At 40.1% G+C, this 26637-nt stretch overlaps 1 protein-coding gene across 2 annotated transcripts in view; it reads left to right on the top strand.

Annotated features, from left to right (window-relative positions):
* The window catches only part of USF3 (upstream transcription factor family member 3), a 42424-nt gene extending 27445 nt beyond the window's left edge, over nt 1-14979 (top strand). For both annotated transcript variants that reach the window (XM_017858566.1, XM_017858567.1), the window contains 2 exons: nt 4338-4434; nt 7309-14979. In XM_017858566.1, coding sequence (XP_017714055.1) covers nt 4338-4434; nt 7309-13820 — 6609 coding nt within the window. In that variant the 3' untranslated portion in view covers nt 13821-14979. The remainder of the gene's footprint in view (nt 1-4337; nt 4435-7308) is intronic.
* Nucleotides 14980-26637: the final 11658 nt, after the last annotated feature.

Raw genomic sequence — 26637 nt, 5'->3', positions numbered from 1 at the left:
ATATGCAGGTGTTTTCCTGAAGTTTTTTTCAGTTTATGTTTATTTCCTCTGATTTCCTTTTTTCCCCTTTTTGTCTCTTCTTTTTGTGGGGAGGTTTTCCTTAAATGTTTGGTGACTTGAAGCTGTTTTTTTCTTTCTTGGGAATAAGGTATTAAAAAGCTGATTGAATAGATTTATCTTTTGGTGGCCCTAAGTGTTGCATGATTAGAAGCTATGCTAGTTTTGTTGTTCTTGTTGTGGAACTAAAACATATCAGTATTTGTAGTTTTTTTCTTTTGTGGGATAGCTATTAAGTTTTTTATTTTCTCAGAGAAGAACCCATCAGTCTCCTGCCTGGGAGTGGGACTGGTAGCAAGAGGAGTATAAGCCTGGTTGCTATTATTCTGGGCGCTGGATGGGGGTTGGGGGGCTAGAGCGTCTTGTACTGTAGTAGGCAGAGTTTTACTCTACCCCCCTGTTTCACTTAGGACCCTCGTCTTGTCCACTTTTGTGCCAAGTATCCCTGAGGTTGAAATTCTCTGGTTCAAATTTCACAGAAAATAAACTTGTCTCTTGCGGTTTGGGCAGGAAGGGAAAGTCATCCAGCTGTGTAGAATATGTGCGTGGGGGCAGGGTAAGGGGTGGTTCTCACTACTGCTTTATTAGGAGTCTTTCAGCCAGTTCCCCTCTATTTTAACCCCCAGCTCACCCCACCTTCTGTAGAGGCTGGTGGTTCTCAGTGTTGAGCCTTCCCAGGATGTCAAAGGAGCAAATCAGCTTGCTTCTCTATGTTATCTCCCTTGGAAAGGACTTACTCTTCATTTCCTTTCATTCTGCCCTGTAGGATGGACTTAGACTTCCATATATGGTTTTTTTAATTTTTTAATTTTTATTTATTTTTTTTAGATGGAGTCTCATTCTATCACCTAGGCTGGAATTCAGTGGCATGATCTTGGCTCACTGCAACCTCCACCTCCCAGGTTCAAGTGATTCTCTTGCCTCAGCCTCCTGAGTAGCTGGGATTACAGGTGCATGCCACTATGCCAGGCTAATTTTTGTGTTTTTAGTAGAGATGGGGTTTTGCCATATTGGCCAGGCTGGTCTCAAACTCTTGACCTCAAGTGATCCCTCCACCTCAGCCTCCCAGAGTGCTGGGATTATAGCACCCAGCTCCATATATGTATTTTTCAGCCTTTTTAAAAATTGTTCTTTCTGTTTCCTTAACACAATGGCACACACTACGCCTTCTAATTTGTTTTTCTTTCTCCACATCTCAATGGAAGGTAGCTACTCAGTAAACATAGATGTTTGCCCAGGAAAATCTTACTTTCCTGCTCTTGGCTTTCATCCCTGCGAGTTTCTCTGAAGAAAGGAAACCATAACCATTTTACTCTACCCCCCTTGAATGTGCAAAGGAAGTCAGTATTTGGCTATCAGAAGCAGAGCCGACTAAGATTTTCTTCACAGGCTTTGGCCCCTGTCTGCAGTAGTGGGGCAGGCGGCTGGGAATTATCAGGTTCTGCCTTTGTTCAGATTATTGTTTTTAAAAAGAACAGTATTATTTTTCTCTTAGTAGTAAATAATTTTCTGGGTTTATGTATTGGGTCTCTGTTGGGACTCAGTGCAAAGAACTCAGAATTATAAATTGCCAAACAAAGGACTAAATCACAGTGATTCCTACATGAAAACAGTTATCTACGAAGTACTAGAGATAGCTAATAATATATATCCTGGAGTAGAGGTTAAATATTCATCGCAACATTCTTGATAGCTGAAGGAGAAAAATCAGAAATGACAAGATATCTTAAATGTTTATCAACAATAGACTGGTAAATAAAATAAATACAGTCATTAGAAACAATAAATAGGCTGGGCGCAGTGACTTACGCCTGTCATCCCAGCACTTTGGAAAGCTGAGGCGGGTGGATCATGAGATCAGGAGATCGAGACCATCTTGGCTAACGTGGTGAAACTCCATCTCTACTAAAAACAAACAAACAAAAAATTAGCTGGGCGTGGTGGCGGGTGCCTGTAGCTACTCGGGAGGCTGAGGCAGGAGAATGGCGTGAACCTGGGAGGTGGGGTTGCAGTGAGCCGAGATTGCGGCACTACACTCCAACCTGGGCGACAAAGCAAGACTCCGTCTCAAAAAAAAAAAAAGAAAGAAAGCAAAAAAAGAATAAGTAGGGGCAGGGCATAGTGGCTCACACTTGTAATCCCACCACTTTGGGAGGCCAAGGCGGGAGGATCACCCGAGGTCAGGAGTTCGAGACCAGCCTGGCCAACATGGTGAAACCCTGTCTCTACCAAAAAAAAAAAAAAAAAAAAAAAGCCATTCTTGATGGCATGTGCCTGTAGTCCCAGCTACTTGAGAGGCTGAGGCAGGAGAATTACTTGAGCCCGAGAGGCAGAGGTTGCAGTGAGCCGAGATTGCGCCATTGCACTCCAGCCTCGGCCACAGAACAAGACTGTGTCTCCAAAAAAAAAAAAAGAAGGGTATCTAGATGCTATATGGAAGTATTGCATATATAGATATAGATATAGATATAGATATATTTATCATCTTTTGAGATGGATTTTGCTACTGTTGCCAAGGCTGGAGGGCAGTGGCACAATCTCGGCTCATCACAACCTCCTCCTCCTGGGTTCAAGTGATTCTCCTGACTCAGTCTCCCGAGTAGCTGGGACTACAGGCATGTGCCACCACGCCCGGCTAATTTTGTATTTTTAGTAGAGACGGGATTTCTCCATGTTGGTCAGGCTGGTCTCAAACTACTGACCTCAGGTGATCTGCCCACCTCAGCCTCCCAAAGTGCTGGGATTACAGGCGTGAGCCACTGTACCCGGCCACCAAGATATATTTTTAAATGTAAAGAAATACAAAATCCTTTTTTTTGTTTTGTTTTGTTTTCTTTTGAGACAGAATCTCTCTGTCACCCAGGCTGGAGTGCAGTGGCAGGATCTCATTTCACTGCAACCTCTGCCTCCCAGGTTCAAGCAATTCTCGTGTTTCAGCCTATTGAGTAGCTGGGATTACAGGTGTGCACCACCGTGCCTGGCTAATTTTTTTGTAATTTTGATAAGAGATGGGATTTTGCCATTTTGGCCAGGCTGGTCTCAAATTCCTGACCTCAAGTGTCTGCCTGCCTCAGCCTCCCAAAGTGCTGGGATTACAGGCATGAGCCACCACACCTGGCCTTGTCTGGATTTTTTAAAAAGATGCATATAGGCATGTGTTGGATGTGAGTATAAAGGAATACTTTAACATAACATACAATCTTTTTGAAAAAGCTTAGGAGTACAATGTACTGGAAGCATGACACCAAAACTCAATCAAGTAACATTTCTTTCTTGACCTATTATTTAGAATAATTCGTAGTTGTGGTTAAACAGAGTAAAGAATAACATTAAAATCCAAAACCTTTACACAGTCTTGAAGGCCTTCTCTGGCCTCTTCTACCACTCGTCCCATATGTACTCCAGTGTATCTCCGGTCACCTCCTTACCGTTCCTCCAATGTACCAAGCCTAGCTTGGCTGAGGGCCCCTGCCCTTCTGATCCTGCTGTCTGGACTCCCTTTTCCCATATATCTGCAGGGCCTGCTTCCTTTCACTTCCTTCCAGTTTTTGCTCAGGTATCACCTTATTCAGGGCCCTTCCCCAACCTCCATGTACAACAAATGTTCTCAGTGTCTTAGTTCAGGCTGCTACAACAAAAATGCCATAGACGGGGTAACTTAATTTCCCACAGTTCTGGAAGCTGGGAAGTCCAAGATAAAGTGTCAGCCAATTCACTTCCTGGTGATGACCCACTTCCTGGTTATGTCCTCAAGTGGCAGACAGAGAGATCATCTCTGTCTCTTCTTATAAGGCACTAATCCTATCATGGGGGCTCCACCTTCATGACCTAATTACCTCCGAAATACCATCACACTGGGGATAAGGGTTTAGACATAAGAATTTTAGGGGGCACAAACATTCAGTCCATTGCGGAGAGCAACCTCCACCATCACTCTGGCCCCCCCTTACCCTGCTTTATATTTCTTTATAGCATTCCTCTGTGTGTGTGTGTGTGTGTGTGTGTGTGTGTGTGTGTGTGTGTATTCTTTAAGGACAGGGACTTTGTTTGTTTTACTATTATATCCCCAGTGCCTAAAACAGAGCCTGCCACACATTAGATGCCCAATGACCATTTAATAAATGAAAAATATACAGTAAAAGCTTTTGAATATAGTGCCTGTTTTAAATTTTGAGAAGATATGTATCATATATATGTGATAAAGACAAAGCTTAGAGTTTCATCTGACAAGTTCTTACCCTTCAGTGAAACTTGTAAACTTTTAAAATTTTCTTGGGCAGAGCAAGAATATGATCCTGGACCAAGCCTTTAAATATATAACAGAATTGAAAAGGCAAAATGATGAACTCCTGCTTAATGGAGGAAACAATGAACAAGGTAAACATTTAAAAGTTCTTACTTTTTGTTATTTTAAAAAATGTTTAGGTGTTTGTGTCACAGTGAAATTTATATTATGATATAGAAAGCTTTTTGGCCCCAAAACATTAAGACCCTGCATTCAGTAGGTCTGGAAGAATAGTGTTACCAATACATTCATTGCAGTCTAGCTCTCTCTCCTCCTCTGTGAGCACCTCTTCTCTTGCGGCATACATAGTTATTCATTGCAGTCTAGCTCTCTCTCCTCCCCTGTGAGCTCCTCTTCTCTTGCGGCATACATAGTTTTGACTTTGAACTCTTCTGTGTATTTCATGTTTGCCTAACTCATGATACTGGTAATGCTAAATCTCCTTTATTCCAATTGGACATTGCAGTTAGGGCAATCCCATAAGAAGATGTAAGGGGGGAGTTCTGCTCAGTGAAACTTAAAAACAAGATTAGGATATTCTTGTGCCAAGACTTAACTATGCATTAACAAAAAAGGCCAAAACGTTTATTTTGTTTATACTACTTGTGTGCATCAAACTGCCTGATCATTTAATGATATTTGATTTTTAGATAAAGGTGACTTTTTAATGCCACCAAATGAGTTCTCTTTTTCCATCAGCATTGGAGAGAAAGTTTCCTTATAGCAGTGGGAAAAAAATATTCCAGGCAAGTGTAAAGCTCAGGGTAGGCCAGTTTGAAATTGTCTTTTATTTATGCCCCTGACAAGTGCAGGGAGAGAATTTCCTGTGACAACTCAGTAGGCCACCTTAAAAGGAGAGAAAAAAGGACAGAATTGCCTGAGGTAAGGCCAGTGCCGGGCTGTGTTTGTTGTAATGGATGGGAAAGATACTGGAAAGCATACCTAGGAGGTCAGCATTGGGAATTCTCATTGTTTACTTTTAGTTAAATATTAGCAGCTTCCCCACTCACCTGGTTTAGCTGGTGTTTATGGCCCAGGCCCTTTTGTGATGCCATCAGATAGATAAATGATCCATGTTGAGTGACCATTTGAGGCACCCCACAGAATGGTATGTACGACAGAATGATGAGTAGACCTTCCTAATGAAGTCTCTTTTGATTTCAAAGCACAGAGGCTGAGGCAATCAAGTTACCTTAGGAAAAGGGAAATTGTTGAAAAATGTAAGTTGCATGGGACTCAGAAAAAGCTGACCAGACAGGCCAGGGGTTAGGGGTGGGATCTAAGGCAGCCTACATCTGTGTTTGTTATTTCTGTCATGATCATTATTTCTCTGATTCTTTTTCTGTGCGTCTGCTGTATCCTCTTTTTTCTCTGAGTGGCTTCTTCCGCGTGCTCACTGTGCACGTATCTAGTGGCCAAAGCAATGGCCTTAGACTCAGGCCCTCCTAGGTTTGTGTCTCAGCTTCATTTACTCACTCAGTATCCTTTGGCCAGTTACTTAACTTCTCTAAGTCCCAGTAACTGCTCTGAGCCTGTTTCTCACATCTAAAAGTGGTGATAATAAAATATAAGTTGCTATCTCATGGTTCTTATGAGGATTAAAAGAGATAATACAAGAACTTAGATTAAAGCCTAGCACATAGTAATTGCTTGATAAATGTTAGCTGTTATAGTTGTCATTGTTGTTAAATAATGAATGAAATGTGCCAGGTAGTAAAGGTACAGTAAGTGAGAACCGTGATTATTATTTGGTCCATAATGATGGTTCTTTCATTTCTAATGTCCGTGGAGACTGGTATCTTTCTTTTGTCTCTTAGTTTTAAACTAAGAAAAATGATCTGCTAGTTTCAGCTTGTCTTTGTTGGAGTGGAGCTTTTCATTTCAGGCTCCCTCACAGGGTGTTAGCCTAGAGAATAGGCTGCTTTGGAAAAGGAATGAGAATACTCTCCACTGTTTCAAGGCAGCTGGGGATGTGTGGGGTCACAGAGCATATACCAGCAGCTAAGTCTGCCACATTAGCGGTACTCATAGATGAAGCTCTCTACCTTAGAAAGGAGGGCTGTGACAATGTCCTCACTGCTCAGTAGCATACCTGCATTGTCCCTACCAAGCAAAGTGCAGGTTCCATTGTCGATGCTTTCTTTGGTGCACTTTGGTGCCACTTTGCTTCTTACGTGCTCTATTCCTTTTTGTCTCCATTGTTTCAAAGGGTAAAATAGAAACTAAAGCCATTTATAAAAGAGACTGTCATCTCGGCATTGTGGCTCATGCCTGTAATCCCAGCACTTTGGGAGGCCAAGATGGGCAGATCACTTGAGATCAGGAGTTCAAGACCAGCCTGGCCAACATGGCGAAACCCTGAATCTACTAAAAATACGAAAATTAGCTGAGAGTGTTGGTGTGCACCTGTAATCCCGGCTACTTGGGAGGTTGAGACAGAAGAATTGCTTGAACCTGGGAGGTGGAGGTTGCAGTGAGCCGACATTGCACCACTGTACTCCAGCCTAGGTCAGAGAGCAAGACTCTGTCTCAAAAAAGTAAAATAAAAAATAAAGAGACTGTCTGTTACTATCACAGGTAATGTTGGCTGCTGCAGCATTTAAATGGCATACTGATATTCAATGTTATTTTCCTAGCATGTTACCATGATAGCAGTATGTCTTCCCTTACTTCAGCTATGTAGCTGCCCTATTGGAAATTTTTAAATTGGGAATTTTGAGGTTTCTACATTATGAGTAATTTTTCAGTTGACCTTTAAAGATTTATACTTTTAAAGGAGGGCAGAGGGATTTAGGATATCATTCTAAAAGAAAAAAGAAGTTGTATTAGAAAAGAGCTGAAGAGTCTCAGTTGAGGTATTTAGAATGCTACTATTAGAATTCAGTAGTTTAGTATACAGTTCTTTATCAAGTTATTGTAAATACTGACATTCCCAGGTATTCATAAATTTTGTTTTAATATTGTAGCTGAAGAAATAAAAAAGCTACGGAAACAACTGGAAGAAATCCAAAAAGAAAATGGCCGATATATTGAGTTACTGAAAGCTAACGACATATGCTTATATGATGACCCCACAATTCACTGGAAAGGAAATCTTAAAAACTCGAAGGTCTCTGTTGTTATTCCTAGTGACCAGGTTCAAAAAAATATCATTGTTTATTCCAACGGGAATCAGCCTGGTGGAAACAGCCAGGGAACAGCTGTTCAGGGGATAACTTTTAATGTTAGTCATAATTTGCAAAAGCAGACTGCCAATGTGGTGCCAGTACAGAGGACTTGCAATCTTGTGACTCCTATATCTATTTCTGGAGTTTACCCTTCTGAAAACAAGCCATGGCATCAGACCACAGTTCCTGCGTTGGCTACCAACCAGCCTGTTCCTCTTTGTCTTCCTGCTGCCATTTCTGCTCAGAGTATTCTCGAGCTTCCCACCTCTGAAAGCGAATCAAGTGTGCTTGGTGCCTCTAGTGGCTCACTGATTGCTGTTTCAGTTGGACCTGAGCCTCACCAACATCATTCTTTGCACACATGTTTAAATGATCAAAATTCTTCTGAAAATAAGAATGGACAAGAGAACCCCAAATTATTGAAGAAAATGGCCCCTTGTGCTATAAACATCCCTCTCAGCTCCTCAGCAACTGCCACTAAAGTGCACCATGGAAACAAGTCCTGCCTGAGCATACAGGACTTCAGAGGTGATTTTCAAAACACTTTTGTTGTTTCAGTTACCACCACAGTCTGCTCCCAGCCTCCCGGAACTGCAGATGATTCTTCTCCAATGAGCATTAGCAAGAGTGCAGACTTGACAAGTACAGCTACAGTGGTGGCATCATCTGCCCCTGGAGTAGGGAAGGCCACCATTCCTATAAGCACTCTTTCGGGAAACCCTTTGGACAATGGTTGGACTCTTTCTTGTTCTTTGCCTTCTTCAAGCGTTAGTACTTCAGATTTGAAAAACATTAATAGCCTTACACGAATTTCTTCAGCTGGAAACACACAGACAACGTGGACTACTTTGCAACTGGCGGGAAACACTATTCAGCCCTTAAGCCAGACACCATCTTCTGCTGTGACTCCAGTATTAAATGAGTCTGGCACTAGCCCTACCACAAGTAACCACAGTAGACATGTGGCTACAGGCATCAACTTGAATAATTCCTTTCCAGCAGATGGGCAGCCAGTTGAGCAAGTAGTTGTAACATTGCCTTCTTGTCCATCTTTACCTATGCAGCCACTAATTGCCCAGCCACAAGTTAAATCTCAGCCTCCCAAAAATATCCTTCCACTGAATTCAGCAATGCAAGTGATTCAGATGGCTCAGCCAGTTGGGTCAGCTGTTAATGCAGCTCCAACTAATCAAAATGTTATAATTCTTCAACCACCCAGCACCACCCCATGCCCAACAGTGATGAGAGCAGAAGTTCCCAACCAAACAGTAGGTCAACAGATAGTAATCATACAGGCAGCTAATCAGAATCCTTTGCCACTCCTCTCTGCTCCACCTCCTGGTTCTGTTCGACTCCCTATTAATGGAGCCAATACTGTAATAGGGTCTAATAATTCAGTGCAAAATGTTTCAACACCACAGACTTTTGGAGGAAAGCATCTTGTCCACATATTACCAAGACCTTCATCTTTATCAGTGTCTAACTCAACACAAACTTTTTCTGTTACCATGTCAAACCAACAGCCTCAAACCATTTCTTTAAATGGACAGCTCTTTGCTTTGCAGCCTGTGATGTCTTCATCAGGAACTACAAATCAAACCCCTATGCAAATTATTCAACCCACCACCAGCGAAGATCCAAATACCAATGTTGCCCTGAATACATTTGGTGCTTTGGCCAGCCTCAATCAAAGCATATCACAGATGGCTGGGCAAAGCTGTGTACAATTGTCTATTAGCCAGCCTGCCAATGCTCAAACTGCTGCGAATAGTCAAACCACTACAGCTAACTGTGTTTCATTAGCAACTGCAGCACCTCCTGTGACAACAGATAGTTCAGCCACACTAGCCAGTACTTATAATCTAGTGAGTACTTCCTCGATGAACACTGTTGCTTGTTTGCCTCCTAACATGAAATCTAAAAGGTTGAATAAGAAGCCAGGTGCCAGGAAACACTTAGCAGCAAACAAGTCAGCATGTCCCCTGAATCCAGTCAGAGATGTGAGCAAGTTAGACTGCCCCAACACTGAAGGCTCAGCAGAGCCGCCCTGTAATGATGGACTGCTAGAAAGCTTCCCTGCTGTATTACCATCTGTCTCTATGTCCCAGGCAAATAGTGTGAGTGTTTCTGCTTCACATTCTTTGGGTGTTCTAAACTCTGAATCATTAATACCTGAGTCTGTATCCAAATCTAAGTCAACAGAAAAGTCCAGCTCACCCTCCCAAGAATCTGTAACAAGCGAACATTTTGCAATGGCCCCAGCAAAATCCAAAGATTCTACCCCTAATCTGCAACAAGAGACACCTCAGGATAAACCACCAAGTAGTTTAGCGTTGTCAGATGCTGCCAAACCCTGCACTTCAGCCAATGTATTGATTCCATCTCCAAGTGATCCTCACATTTTGGTTTCTCAGGTTTCTGGTTTGTCATCTACAACAAGCACTACAAGTACTGACTGTGTTTCTGAGGTAGAAATCATTGCTGAACCTTGCAGAGTTGAGCAAGATTCATCAGATACAATGCAAACCACAGGTCTCTTAAAGGGGCAAGGTTTAACTACATTGCTATCTGATCTTGCTAAAAAAAAAAACCCTCAGAAATCATCTCTTTCTGATCAGATGGATCATCCTGACTTTTCTTCAGAAAATCCTAAAATAGTTGATTCAAGTGTGAATTTACATCCCAAACAGGAACTATTACTGATGAACAGTGATGACAGAGATCCTCCACAGCATCATTCCTGCCTCCCTGATCAAGAGGTTATTAATGGTTCTTTGATCACTGGTAGACAGGCCGACTCTCCCATGTCAACCAGCTCTGGCAGTAGTCGTAGTTTCTCAGTTGCATCCATGCTTCCTGAAACAACAAGAGAAGATGTGACCAGCAATGCAACAGCTAATACATGTGACAGTTGTACCTTTGTAGAGCAAACTGATATAGTAGCTCTTGCAGCAAGAGCTATTTTTGACCAGGAGAACCTGGAGAAGGGAAGAGTTGGCCTCCAGGCTGATATAAGGGAAGTTGCTTCAAAGCCTTCTGAAGCATCATCGTTAGAGGGAGACCCACCTTTCAAATCACAGATACCTAAAGAGAATGGCACAGGACAGGCAGAAGCAACACCAAATGAATTTAATTCTCAGGATTCAATTGAAGCAACTATGGAGAGGACCCTTGAAAAACCGAGTTGTTCTCTAGGAATTAAAACATCAAATGCACCTTTACAGGCTTCAGCTTCTCAGCCACCAAGCATCACCAGTTTAAGCGTGAATAATCTTATCCATCAGAGCAGCATCAGCCATCCTCTGGCCAGCTGTGCGGGTTTATCCCCAACTTCAGAGCAAACAACTGTGCCTGCAACGGTTAATCTGACTGTTTCGTCTAGCTCCTATGACAGTCAACCTCCTGGACCATCTCTAATGACTGAATATTCCCAAGAACAGCTAAATACTATGACTAGTACCATACCAAATTCACAGATTCAAGAGCCACTCTTAAAGCCAAGTCATGAAAGCCGTAAGGATTCCGCTAAGCGTGCTGTCCAAGATGACCTTTTACTGTCTTCAGCTAAACGGCAAAAGCACTGTCAGCCAGCCCCCCTCAGACTTGAAAGTATGTCCCTGATGAGCAGAACTCCAGATACCATTTCTGATCAAACTCAAATGATGGTCAGTCAGATCCCTCCTAATTCTTCAAACTCAGTTGTGTCTGTTAGCAACCCAGCTCATGGAGATGGCCTTACACGATTATTTCCACCTAGTAACAACTTTGTGGCTCCTGCATTGAGGCAAACTGAAGTTCAGTGTGGTTCTCAGCCTTCAGTAGTTGCTGAGCAGCAGCAAACCCAGGCAAGTCAACATCTACAGGCCCTGCAGCAGCATGTTCCAGCTCAAGGGGTATCTCACCTTCATAGTAACCATCTCTACATAAAGCAGCAGCAGCAGCAGCAGCAGCAGCAGCAGCAGCAGCAGCAGCAGCAGCAGCAGCAGCAGCAACAGCAACAACAACAAGCAGGGCAGTTAAGAGAGAGGCATCACTTATATCAAATGCAGCATCATGTACCTCATGCAGAGAGCTCTGTCCACTCTCAGCCCCATAATGTCCACCAACAGAGGACTCTGCAACAGGAAGTTCAGATGCAGAAAAAGAGGAATCTTGTTCAGGGCACCCAGGCCTCTCAGCTTTCCTTACAACCGAAGCACCATGGAACTGACCAGTCCCGATCCAAGAGTGGGCAGCCACATCCCCACCATCAGCAGATGCAGCAACAAATGCAGCAACACTTTGGAAGCTCCCAGACGGAGAAGAGCTGTGAAAACCCTTCAACTAGTCGGAACCATCATAACCATCCCCAGAACCATCTCAATCAAGATATTATGCACCAACAGCAGGATGTTGGAAGCAGACAGCAAGGTTCAGGGGTTTCATCTGAACATGTATCTGGGCATAATCCAATGCAGAGGCTTTTGACATCAAGAGGCTTAGAGCAGCAAATGGTGTCCCAACCAAGTATTGTGACTAGATCTTCAGACATGACCTGTACTCCACACAGGCCAGAGAGAAATAGAGTTTCAAGTTATTCTGCTGAGGCACTCATTGGAAAGACATCTTCTAATTCAGAGCAGAGAATGGGGATATCAATTCAGGGTTCCAGAGTTTCAGATCAGCTTGAAATGAGAAGCTATCTTGATGTTCCCAGAAATAAGAGTTTGGGTATTCATAATATGCAGGGTCGTGTGGACCATACTGTAGCCTCAGATATCCGCCTTTCCGATTGTCAGACATTTAAACCAAGTGGAGCTAGTCAACAGCCCCAGAGTAATTTTGAAGTACAATCTTCAAGAAACAATGAAATAGGTAACCCTGTATCATCATTGCGGAGTATGCAGTCCCAGGCTTTTCGAATTAGTCAGAATACTGGCCCACCACCAATTGACCGTCAAAAGAGATTACCTTACCCACCAGTTCAGAGCATCCCGACAGGAAATGGTATTCCATCAAGGGACAGTGAAAATACTTGTCACCAAAGTTTCATGCAGAGCTTACTTGCCCCTCACCTCAGTGATCAGGTCATTGGGAGCCAGAGGTCACTCTCAGAACATCAGAGGAATGCACAGTGTGGTCCATCCTCTGCAATTGAATATAATTGTCCCCCAACTCATGAAAATGTCCATATTAGAAGAGAGAGTGATAGTCAGAATAGGGAAAGTTGTGACATGTCGTTAGGTGCAATTAACACCAGGAACAGCACTTTGAATATTCCTTTTTCAAGTTCCTCTTCCTCAGGAGATATTCAAGGTCGAAACACAAGTCCCAATGTTTCTGTGCAGAAATCCAATCCCATGAGGATTACTGACAGTCATGCGACCAAGGGCCACATGAACCCTCCAGTCACAACCAACATGCATGGGGTTGCAAGGCCAGCGTTGCCACATCCATCTGTGTCTCATGGAAATGGTGATCAAGGCCCTCCTGTACGTCAAGCTAATTCTTCAGTTCCCCAGAGATCGAGGCATCCCCTGCAAGACAGCAGTGGTTCCAAAATTCGTCAACCTGAAAGGAATCGTTCTGGAAACCAAAGACAAAGTAATGTCTTTGATCCAAGTCTTCCCCATCTTCCTCTCTCTACTAGTGGCAGTATGATTCTTGGACGTCAACAACCTGCTACAGAGAAGAGAGGAAGTATTGTTCGTTTCATGCCTGATAGCCCACAAGTACCTAATGATAATTCAGGTCCTGATCAGCATACACTGTCACAAAATTTTGGTTTTTCTTTTATTCCTGAGGGTGGCATGAATCCACCAATAAATGCTAATGCTTCTTTCATTCCACAGGTTACTCAGCCTAGTGCCACTCGAACTCCAGCCCTCATCCCGGTAGATCCGCAAAATACTCTGCCCTCCTTCTATCCTCCATACTCTCCTGCTCATCCTACACTGTCCAATGATATTTCAATCCCCTATTTTCCTAATCAGATGTTCTCAAATCCCAGCACAGAGAAGGTAAACAGTGGAAGTTTAAATAACCGATTTGGATCAATTTTATCTCCTCCCAGACCTGTTGGGTTTGCTCAACCAAGTTTTCCTCTTCTCCCAGATATGCCACCAATGCACATGACCAACTCTCATTTATCCAATTTTAATATGACATCTTTGTTTCCAGAAATAGCTACAGCGCTTCCTGATGGCTCAGCAATGTCACCTTTGCTTACAATAGCAAATTCCTCTGCCTCTGACTCTTCCAAGCAGTCCTCAAACAGACCTGCCCATAACATAAGCCATATTCTAGGTCATGATTGCAGTTCAGCTGTTTGAATACTGATAAGCGAAATGTAAAGGTAATGAGTGAGATTACAAATGTATTTGTGTGTGCATGTGCACAGACATGTACATGAAGAGAAGGATTTTGTGTGTGTGTCTTTGTATAATCAGTTTTCAGTTATCTTCTGAACGTAGGGAAGCCATGTCAGATGCAGATACTGGGTTGTCAGAAAACAAGTTATCTTTCATTTTCAACTGCATGGTGTACTTTTTTATTTTCCAAGTTGATATTTCCTAAATACTAATTGGCTGGAAATTGGGGGAGATCATCTTGTCATGTACTGGGTAGTAGGATGGAGCCTAGATTTTAAACTTGATTGTTGATAACTTATAGAATATATAATTAAGTTGCTACTGAAAAATATAGACAGCTTGATAAAACACAGTGGCTCATAACCAAGTGCTGGCTAATGTCAGCATCTAGAACAGCTTCTTACCTATGGCAGATGTTGAACTGATGTTGAGTTAAATGTCTGTAGTTAAAGTCAAGCAGTTAGCAAATAAATGAATTGTTCAATCAGCCTTTATTCTCAAAGTTTGGTTTAGATAGAGGCTTCTTTCTAAATTATAACAATCCATAAATTATCTGAATTGTGTGTCTTATTCTTCAATATAGGGAGCTGTGTTCCTTTAATGTGCCAAGATTCTTTAAAGCAAAGGTCTTCCTTAGACAATTATTTAGCCTTACATATAGAAAGCTAAAAAGTTAAGTACATACGTAGTCTCCATTTTGTGCTTGCATTTTGCATCAAGCCATAAGGGTAAAAGCAGTTAGTTGTATTGTGGAGTTTTGCATGGGTTCAGTTAACAATGGATGTTTCATCAGCTGAGTTTAATTTAGTATTCTCTCTTCATTTTATTTATTGATCTTGAAATAAATTCTTTTCCATTCATTTAAATATTAGGGTTGATCAGGAAATAGTGTGTTTGTAATCTACACATTTATATGAGCCTTACTTTAAAAATATTTCTGAACAGAGATTTAAACTGTCAGTATTTTCATTTACTAGTAGTATTTATAGTTTAAATATGGCATTGTATATTACATTATTATCCTTCATAACAGAATTATAATGAGGATATGAATTTGTTTATTATTTTTCTTGTTGGTAGATGTGAAATGGTGCTTCAAAAAATACATAGTCTTTCTATATGTCTCTGTGTGTTTAAGTATGTGTGTGTGTGTGTACACATATTTTAAAGTATGAATTGGTCCTTTAAAAATAGGCCTGCCATCTGAAAATGGGAAATTGAGACCTGAGACCTGCTAAAGCATGGAAGAACTTGATATAGGTAGGTTTTTTTTTTTTTTTTTTTAATAGATAGAGTCTGGCTCTGTTGCCCAGGCTGGAGTGCAGTGGTGTGATCTCAGCTCACTGCAAGCTCCGCCTCCCGGGTTCAAGCGATTCTCCTGCCTCAGCCTCCTGAGTAGCTGGGACTACAGGCATGTGCCACCACACCTGGCTAATTTTTTGTATCTGTAGTAGAGACATGTTAGTCAGGATGGTCTTAATCTCCTGACTTTGTGATCCGCTCGCCTTGGCCTCCCAAAGTGCCAGGATTACAGGCGTGAGCCACCGCACCGGCCTAGGTAGGGATTTTTAAAAAGCCCCGCAGAAGTTTATAATACATTCAAAAAACCCATATTAAAATTTGAAAACTTAAAAAAAAAAAAAAAAACTAAGAAAACAATGGTATATATTCCTTTACTTAAACCCATGAAGTCCGTTACTTTTTGTTCTTGTTATATTCTGCCAAAAATGGGATGGGATGGGAGAGATGCGTATAAATTGTTTTATCTGCCTTGTTAACAAAGTGAACTCAAGGACCAGCTTTTCTTTTCTTTCTTTTTTCTTCTTCTTTTTTTTTTTTTTTGAGACAGAGTATCACTCTTGTCACCCAGGCTAGAATGTAAAGTGGGAGGATCTTGGCTCACTGCATCCTCTGCTTCCTGGGTTCAAGCAGTTCTCAGGCCTCAGCCTCCCGAGTAGCTGGGATTACAGGTCTGCACCACTACACCTGGCTAATTTTTATATTTTTAGTAGAGAAAGGGTTTCACCATGTTGGCCAGGCTGGTCTTGAACTCCTGACATCAGGTGATCCACACACCTTGACCTCCCAAAGTGCTGGAATTATAGGTGTGAGCCACCGCTCCCAGCCACCCCTCCTTTTTTTTTTGAAATCCTAAAAAGCTTCCTAAGGGTTGGTCAGAGCAGTTAACTCCAGTGAATACCTCTTCTAAAGACTCAACAAAAGGGTCAGTTGTGCCTCTTTAACTGTTCTTACCAAACTCTCCTATCTTTTCTGCTGCCAACTAAGCAGCCTCCTAGGGACAAAAAAAAAAAAAACAAACAAACCCAAAACAATATTTTTTTCTTGCTCACAAAGCAAGAACAACCTGTATTTTCTTCCTTCAAAATGGTCTTGGGGAAGAATAGGAGAGCTTCGTGAATAAGTTACTTAAGACAACAGATAAACATAGTAATCAAAACTTTTTATTGAAATAATGTGCCATTTATGACTTGCTTTTTAATTCTCTTAACCGAATTTTAAGCTGCAACATTCAAATTTTTCTTTGTACTTGAAAGGTCAAGTCTGCCAATTTCAAGAAGGACAGTTTTCCATGTGTCTGGCTGTTCATTTTCCGTCTCTCCCTCTCTCATTTGTCTGTCTCTCACTGTCTCTGTCTCTCTCTGTCTCACACACACACACACACACACACACACACAAACACACACACTCTACAGTGGCTGTTAAGTTCTGAAGGACTGGGAACTGCTAGATGTCATTGAAAGCAAGGTAACAGGCTAAGGAGAAACTCAGTTTGAACATTGCAATGCAAAGGCCTCAAAGCCTGTGACTTTCAAGTATTTCTGTTGCATTAATTGTATTTTCCTGCTTAGCTGTGTTCAGACATAGTATTTGCATTTCTCGGAGCTTTCATTCCAACAGTATAACATTTTGATCTTGAAAGAGTCTCAGTAAGGCTTATTTGACCATCTGAGGAAAAATGTGACCGTCCGTGAATAATTGACTCCTACTTACGTGTAGCTTTTAATTACTTTACAGATGTATGCATGTGTATGTAAGACTTCAGTTCATACATGGCTCAATTCTGAAAGTGTTCAGACATTAGTACCCTTATTTGATTTAAAAGCATGAATATATGAGATTTACTAGCAGTATTAAGTGTTTGATAATTAGAGCTACGTGATTTTTGGGAAGAAATTTGTTATATGGTATCTAGTGTTAATCTGAATATAATTTTTGGTAAAGGGATAGCAGAAAACATAGTCAATTTTGGTTATAATAAATGTAACCTTATTCTTGGCCTGCTAATATATGATTATAGAAAGTAAAACCATTTTTTAACTTCTGGAAATACACGAAGTTATGTCTGAGTCATGAGTGACAGTCATTGATTAAATCATTTCTTTGTCTCTTTTTTAGCATTATTGATCACATAATCAGTTATAAAAAGTGGTTGATTCCTTTCAACATTTAACAATAACTTCTAATGAAGGGAAAATTCCAGATTCTCTTCATGTGTAAATGTTTAATGTGTCAATCATAGCTGAAAGGAATCTAGTTTGATGTTGTTCCTTCCTTCCTTCCTTCCTTCCTTCCTTCCTTCCTTCTTTCTTTCTTTCTTTCTTTCTTTCTTTCTTTCTTTCTTTCTTTCTTTCTTTCTTTCTTTCTTTCCTTTTTTTGAAAATACAAGTTGCTCTAGGATGGCTTATATGTTGTTTTATACCAGTTCAGGAAATTTATTTTTGTTTTTATTGTAAGACCTTTTGGGGTACCAGAGATGGCACCTTTTTTCTAGGTAAGATGTGGGAATTCCTCAATGGTCTTGCTTCATAAAATTTAACATATCAGAACTGGGGAAAGAGAAAGGAGGGGTTGTTCTTTTGCAGCATTTTCCAGTCACATATCAGGGGTATACTGAACTGCAACAAAGATCAACTTTTAAAAATTAGCCTTCTTAAAATACAAAATGATATAAGTATTTTAAAGATAATTTATTTGCCTTGCTCTTGCCTTCTAACATTAGCCATTTCATGGAGAGGCTAAAACTTATACTCCAAAAAATGTGGAAACATGTTTTAATGGGAGTAAAATTAAAAATTTTTGAGAAAGGGTAAAATCTCATTAATATGCATCTTCTTAGCTTTATCTTCCCTTTGATATGTAGGCACTTATGCTCTTCCATCTGCTCCACGTCAAATAGGGCTCAGGGAAGCTGGTCATTTCCTTAGCGGGATGATTACTCCTTTGCCTTGAAACATTGATTGGGCCCACCATGTATGGATCAGCGTGTGGTAGTGAGTCATACTCCCAAATCAGGGATTCCCAGGTCTTGGCTTTGGGAACCAGCATGCCTCGTATTCTCTTAAAGAGCAACAAGAATTTCTTGAAACAAAATTAGCCAGAATTGATTTAAAATATTTCGATGTGCCATATGGTTCTGTCCCTTGGTTTGGTTGGCCTTGTTTTTTCCTGTGGAAGAGTGAAAGGGCAAAGGTGATGCCAAAATGAAACAGCTTTGGAGTGATATCTTGAGGAGCCTGGAAGTCATTTTTGTAATTCTGTTGTCTGTATAAATGCTACCTTTGCCTGGAGGTAGTGTGCCTGTGGCTGTGTACATCCAGAGGGCAACAGTAATAGCCAACAACCAGACAAACTAGTGAAGTTAATCTGTGAGTGATGATTTTATGATACCTATATGCAAATTAAAGGCAGAAGTTAGTTTCTTCTCAAGATGCCTTTTTGGCTGAACGTTACGATTTTTCTTTCCCCAGGATTTGACAGAAAAGGGCCTTTTTTGGATTTAACTATATTCTGTCTGCATTCTATTCTTCCTGCGTAGGTTTCTACTAGAGCCTGTGGAGGGGGGACACCAAATTTAGATTGAGGCAGTCCACGCTGGTAAGAAGCGTGAGGACCTTGTTGGACACAGAGCTTCTAGATCTTTCCACCTGTAGCCTCTACCCTGTTCCTGCACTTTACCTGAAACTGTGCCTCTGGTCTTTAGACCAGCTGTTGGAACATATCACTCGCCCACTCCTCTGTTATAGCAAAGGGCCAGCTGGGATGGTACATGCTGTGTAATCAGACACCTTCTCGACAAGTACAGCTGATGTTTCTCACTGTTGCCTTATCATTCTCTGAGCCATCTTTGATGTTGATTTGTAAAAAAAAAAGCAAAAAACAACAACAAAAAAACCAAACTTACTAGTTAGTAGCAAAACTCCTGTTAAACTCAGAGCTTGTATGTGGTGGTCATTCAACATCCTTATTTCTAGATTTACACAAACTGTACCAACTGTAATCTTTTTCTGGCACGTGTATGTGGTCAGATGCTTCATAAACTTGAACCAACTTGGGTTGTAAATGTTGGGCATGATATACAAATTGGGGCATTTTGGATGACTGCATAATCCTGTCATTAGAGATTTCATAAGACAGAAGATAACTATTTGTAGTTTAACACATTTTTCAAAAAGATGATCTTTGATTTTTTCCCTCAGTTGTGTATACACCATACTAGCACCATACTATGTCATAGGAACTTAAAGTTAGATGTATCAAAATCCCTTCAGTTTTCTGAGACTTCTCTGTGCTCCCACCCCTGAAGTCTTCAAATCATTTTTCACCTGTGAAGTCACTAAGGTACTGGGCTTGACTACAATGGTAACCATTAAGGGGAGTTGAACTGTTGATCTTCCAAGAAGAAAGGGACCAGACAGTGTTAAGATGCTGCAGTTGTGTTACTGTGAAGAAAAGATTCGCTTCCACTTTCAGCAGGCTATATAAATATATATACATATATATATATATATATATTTTCACTTTGGTTAAAGTTGAAAATCTGAGGAGAACATAATTACCTTCACAAATTATTTATAGATACACTGGGTGAGAAGCTTACTGTAGGGCAGTCACCAGAAAATAACTAATTTTAGTGGTTTCAATAGTGTAATATTTGTATCTATTACCATGGCAGCAGTGTCTGCTGCACACTGTGTCCTATTACTGTAAATTTCCTGGTTTATAATTCTTATGGAAACTAATTTGTTTTGTAATGGAATCCAGAGCAGATATGTATAATATGATCAGGATTGTCCTACAGTTGTAAATAAGAATAGGTCCTGTTTATTTTGACATCTTTTTACAAATGCATTGTATTAGGGTGTGAATATTCTGAACCATCCTCTTGTTTAAAGTTTGGAAATTTTTATTGTTAAATGTAACATTTTAATGGTTGTAATAATTATTTGTATAGATATGAATATAGTATTTTATTTAAGAAAATAAACTTTGCATTTTTGCATTGTAAATTCTGTCTTCCCTGCTCATTGCATGTGCCACTTCAAACCTGCATTGAAGTGGCTTGTCTTGCACTGAAGTACTCTATTCAAATAATCTTTAAATTTTGCTATAACATCTGAAAATAATGCCATGACATATTTACCATAGGGATTGTGTTCCTCATCAACCAGCAGACCTCAAATCATAATTATGACCAGAACTATATTATTAGAACAAACTGTATACCTCTATACTCATAAAAAGTAAAATCAGAGTTTCAGATCTGGAAGAGTATTTCAAGATGATCCGCTTTAAACTCTCTGCTGATTTTATAGTGGAGGAAACTAAAGCACAGAGCTGTGAGACAAGTTAGGTCTTTCCCGATAGCTACCCACATCACTTAGCAAAACTCACAAGCATGAAGCCTGGAGGCAAAACAATTGCACGGGAACTTGTACAGTATAGAGTGATGTAAAGTTTAAATGCCCATACATCAAGACAATTTATTGTTTGGGCTAGCCTACAGGTGTGGTAAAAATGATAAGGAAATGATAAACTCAAAATTCAGGATAATGGCTACTTCTTAGAAAAGGATGAAGGTGGATGATATCAAGGAGGGAGGAGTACTTCAAAAGTATTGTTGGCCGGGTGCGGTGGCTCAAGCCTGTAATCCCAGCACTTTGGGAGGCTGAGACGGGCGGATCACGAGGTCAGGAGATCGAGACCATCCTGGCTAACACGGTGAAACCCCGTCTCTACTAAAAAATACAGAAAACTAGCCGGGCGAGGTGGCGGGCGCCTGTAGTCCCAGCTACTCGGGAGGCTGAGGCAGGAGAATGGCGTAAACCCGGGAGGCGGAGCTTGCAGTGAGCTGAGATCCGGCCACTGCACTCCAGCCTGGGCGACAGAGCGAAACTCCGTCTCAAAACAAAACAAAACAAAACAACAAAAAAAAAGTATTGTCAATTTCTATTGCACTGGGTAGCAGATGCTCAGGTGTTGATCTCATTTATGCCTGAAGTCTTTGTCCTGTGAATGTCTAAAATATATCCTAAAGTTTTAAAAGGTAAAATGGCCAGACACAGTAGCTCACACCTGTAATCCCAGCACTTTGGGAGGCTAAGGTGGGTGGGTCACTTGAGGTCAGTGATTCGAGATCAGCCTGTCCAACATGGTGAAACCCCATCTCTACTAGAAATACAGAAATTAGTTGGGTGTGGTGGCACACACCTGTAATCCCAGCTACTCTGGAGACTGAGGCAGGAGAATTGCTTGAACCTGGGAGGCAAAAGTTGCAGTGAGCCAAGATTGTACCACTGCACTCCAGCCTGGGCAACAGAGCAAGATTCCATCTCAAAATAAATAAAATAAAAATAAAAAGTTAAATGAGGACCTTAGACACCACTTATTCTCACATGTACTCCAGAAAATGAAAGCTCACAATATTTTCCTTGACCTACCTTCTTGGGACTTCAGATTAAAAGTTAGTATTCTGACTGTGAAGGGCTAACTTCCTACTATTGCATACCACCTCCCATTCAGATGTTATAGATGGAACATACATTTTGATTATACAAGAAGCCCTATTATACCACGAAAGACATAAATCATAAAGATGCAAACACTATGCTTAAATTTAATCTAAAAAGTTATAGTTTAGTTTTTGGAATTAACAGCAATTACAAATAGAATGATCTGAACAAAATTCCAGAGAGAAATTACATTTCTATGTAAGCTGAGATCTCTGGTCCTTTTTCCCCTGGGGATGTTGGATGAGTCTGGGCTGAAAAGGCAGAGTGAAAGCACCCATAGTTTCATGAAGCATAGGAAATAAAGTCCTGCTAGAGGGAGCAGATGTCATTCTCAAGACATTTAAAACCAGAGGCAAACTGAATCTAACGCTGCATCCCAGCTCTCATACAGCTCAATACTCTCTGCCTAACAAAGAAAACGTGAACCCTCTCTGGTGGAAAATACCATCAACCTTAATCTCTAACGTTCTTTTATATACAATCCCCAGAAAATGTATCCAATATCTAGGAAATGTGGCCAATAAGCAGAAAGAAAAGCAGATTGTGTAAGTAGACCCACAGATGATCCAGATGCACAGACAATGGCTTTAAAATAACTATAAAATATATTAAAATGGAAAAAATTTAAAATAGGATAAAAATAGAGAATTACAATTTATAAAAAAAGAAATGAAACAAAACAGTAGTTGCTGGGGAAAGGTGGAAGGGTTGACTACAAAGAGGAACAAATTATGGGGGGAGATGTTCTATATCTTGTGTTGTTAAAAGTCACAGAATTGTACTCTGTTGGGTGGATTTTGTGTGTAAGTAATACTTCAGTAAACCTGACAAATAATGGAAAAAAAGAACAGAATGAACATCTAGAGCTGGAAAAGTGAAATTAGGAAATTCTTTTTTTTTGAGATGGAGATGGAGTCTTGCTCTGTTGCCCAGGCTGGAGTGCAGTGGCGTGATCTCAGCTCACTGCAAGCTCTGCCTTCCAGGTTCACACCATTCTTCTGCCTCAGCCTACCGAGTAGCTGGGACTACAGGCACCTGCCACCACAGCTGGCTAATTTTGTTGTATTTTTAGTAGAGATGGGGTTTCACTGTGTTAGCCAGGATGATGTTGATCTCCTGACCTTGTGATCCACCCACCTTGGCCTCCCAAAGTGCTGGGATTACAGGCGTGAGCCACTGCGCCCAGCCAGGAAATTCTTAAATAAATTTGTAGTAAAGTACACATATAGTCAATAGGTAATCAAACCAAAGCACAGAGAGAAAAAGGAATAGAAAAGAGTGATCAAAATGCAAGATATGTGTGGGGCACTGTCAAAATATCCAACTTATGTATCACTAAAGTCTCAGAGAGGAGAGAGAATTGGACAGAAGTAATATTTGATGGGTGAAAATGTTCAAAACTGATAAATATATTAACTATAGATTCTAGATGTTTAGTGAACCCACAGTAGGATAGTAAAGAAAGTTATACCTATTCATCATAACCAAACATCTGAACTCTAAAGATAAAGGACTTTGGGAGGTCGAGGCAGGCAGATCACTTGAGGTCAGGAGTTTGAGACCAGCCTGGGCAACATGGTGAAACCCTGTCTCTAAAAATACAGAAATTATCCAGGCATCGTCATGGGCACCTGTAATCTCAGCTGCTTGGTCCAGCTTGGGTGACAGAGTGAGATTCCATCTCAAAAAAAGGAAAAAGGAAAGAAGAAAATTTGAAAGCACCTGGATGATAAAGATAAATTGCCTTCAAAGAAGAAACAATAGGACTGCTGACTTTATAACAAAAGTAGTGGAAGCTAGGAGACCGTGGAATGGCATCTTTAAAGGACAAAAACAAAACAAAACAAAACAAAAAAACCCAAAACAAACAAACAAAAGAAAGCCCTACCAACATGGAATTCTATACATTATGAAAATTCCCTAAAAACTAAAAGAGAAACACATATTCATACAAACAAAAATTGAGCAATATTTTGTTTTACCAGTAGACCAGCACTACAATAAATTTTAAAGGAAGTTATTTGGTTTGCCAGAAAATGATCCCAAGTGAAAGAAGTGAAGAGGGCTTGAAAGGGTAAATTATTGGCAAATATAAAAGAATATTGAGATTTAAAACAATAACAATGTCTTGTAAGGCTTATGCAAATGCAGAAGTAAAATAGATGACAATAATAAGACAAAGTGAGAGATAAATGAAGTAAAACTGGTGTGTATATTTTATTGCTGAGAAGTTGTAGAAAATGATAATTAAAGGTAGATGGTAATAAATCAAGGTTCTGTATTATAATTTCAAAAGAATAATACAATGTGGCAAAACTGAAATGCTAATAGATAAGATAAAATAGAGAAGGTAAAAGGGAATAACAAAATACTTGATTATTCAATGTATTTAATCAAATAGTTAAATATTTAAGGACACAAATAAGTCAGAAAAAATGAATAAAACAAAACAGAACAAATAGAAAAATAATAGCAAAATGATGGACTTACAACTATCTATATCAGTAGTTACAGATTGAAATGACCATTTAACATTTTAAAAATAGACTGAATTAAAAAAATTAGAATCAGCTCTATGTTGTTTATAAAAAGCACAAAAAACCCACCTTAATTATAAGGAAACATTAAAAGTAAAATGATGGAAAAAGATATGTAAGATATATAAATGCTAATAAAAAGAAAGCTAATATGGCTATAGTCAAATCAGGTTATTATGACCTGACTTTGCTACTGGATCTGCTGTTCCCACCCCTTTAAAGCTGTTGGATGTCAAACATACTACATAAGAACCAGAGGCCACAAGTAATTGAAACGTTTATTCCTGACTCAGGACTACACAAACTTACAGAGTGTGAGAAGTCCCTGGATGAGGTAGCCCACCACCTGAAAGAAGTCTTTGTAATGTTTGGGTAGAGTGCGGGGGAGATAAGGGGGAAGAGAAAGAGAGACAGAGAGACAGAGAGACAGAGAGAGAGAGAGAGACCTGTGTGATGTAGCTAAAGCATTAATTTGAGGGAAATGTATAGCTTTAAATGCCTATGTAAAAAAAGAGAATTTGAAAAAAATCAGTGATTTCAGTTTCCATCTCCAGAAGCTGGAAAAATAGTAAATTAAGCCCAATGTAAGTCAAAGGAAAAGTATAATAGAGCAGAAATCAATAAAATAGAAAGTAGATAACTCACAGAGAGAATCAACAATCCTTAGAAAAGGCTAAAAAAGAAAAAAGAGGTCAGATGCGGTGGCTCACGCCTGTAATTCTAGCACGGCAAAACCCTGTCTCTACAAAAAATACAAAAATTAGCCAGGTGTGGTGGTGCACTCCTGTAGTTGCAGCTACCAGGGAGGTTGAGGTGGGAGAATCATTTGACCCTGAGCAGTGAAGATTGCAGTGAGCTGAGATTGCGCAACTGCACTCCAGCCTGGGTGACAGAATGGGACCCTGTCTCAAAAAAAAAAAAAAAAAAAAAAGACTGACCAGGAAAAAAGAAGATAATATGAATGATCAATATCATGAATATAAAAGAGGACATCACAAACATACAGAAATTAAAAACATAAAATATTATTTACAACTTTATGCCAATAATATTGACAACTTAGAGGAAATTGACAAAATTATTGAAAAATGCAACTTATCGAAGTAGATACAAGAAGAAATAGAAAATCTTTATAGTCTTATACCTACTGATGAAATGGAATCTATTATTTCAAATCTTCCTACTACATATTATAGGATTCCATTTCTATGACATGTACAGAATAGGCAAATCTATAGAGACTGAAAGTAGATTAGTAGGTATCTAGGGCTGGGGGCTTTGGAGGACAATGAGGAATGACTGCTAATGGGTGTGGGATTTCTTTTGGGGGTGGTGAAAACGTTTTAAAATTAATCATGGTAATGTTGCATAACTCTGTGAATCGACTAAAAGCTGTTGAATTGTATGCTTTAGATGGGTGAATTTTATGGTGGACTATATCTCAGTAAAGTTGGTTTTTTAAAAAACCTTCCTACAAAGAAAATTTCAAGCTCAAGTGATTTAAGGGATCAATTCCTCTAAATATCGAAGGAAGAATTAACACTAATCTACTCAAATTCACAAACTAGAGAAAGATGGAACACTTCTAAACTTGCTTTAGGAAGTTAACATGACCTCAATATCAAAACTTGCATTACAGTAAAAGAAAATTATAGGTCAATATCCTGAATAAACATGAGAATGCTAAACAAAATGTCAGCAAATTGAATCTAGTGATATAGGAAAAGAACAGTACATCATCATCATATGGTGTTTATTTCAGGAAAGCTAAGTTGTTTTAACACTTTAAAATCAATTTTTCAACTCGTATTAATAGAATAAAGGAACAAATCATGTAGTAACTCAGTTAATAAAATTCAGCATCCATTTATGGCAAAAATTCTAAACAAAATAGAAAGAGAAACATTCTCAATCTGATAAAGCACATCTACAAAAAAAAAAAAAAAAAAAACCAAAACCCCACAGCTGTCACACTTAATGATATCCCCCTGAAGTTAGAAACAAGACAAGAATGATAATTATTCAACATTTTAGTGGTATTCCCTGCCAGTGTATTACTAAGCAATAAAGCTACCCACCAAAAATTATAAAATGTTGCTGGGAGAAATTAAAGGAGCTCAAAAGAAGCAGAAAGGGCCAAGTGCAGTGGCTCACGCCTGTAATCCGCGCACTTTGGGAGGCCGAGGCCGGCGCATCACGAGGCCAGGAGATCGAGACCATCCTCGCTAACGCAGTGAAACCCCGTCTCTATTAAAAAAAAAAAAAAAAAAAAAAAAAATTAGCCGGGCGTGGTGGCGGGCGCCTGTGGTCCCAGCTACTCAGAAGGCTGAGGCAGGAGAATGGCGGGAACCCAGGAGGCGGAGCTTGCGGTGAGCCGAGATTGCACCACTGCACTCCAGCCTCGGCTAAGTGAGACTCCGTCTCAAAAAA

This window comes from Rhinopithecus bieti, unplaced genomic scaffold, assembly GCF_001698545.2.
Source record: "Rhinopithecus bieti isolate Rb0 unplaced genomic scaffold, ASM169854v2 scaffold_45617, whole genome shotgun sequence".
Taxonomy (NCBI): Eukaryota; Metazoa; Chordata; class Mammalia; order Primates; family Cercopithecidae; genus Rhinopithecus; species Rhinopithecus bieti.
The sequence above is the reverse complement of the archived record's forward strand: the minus strand, read 5'-3'. Positions and strand labels throughout refer to the sequence as shown.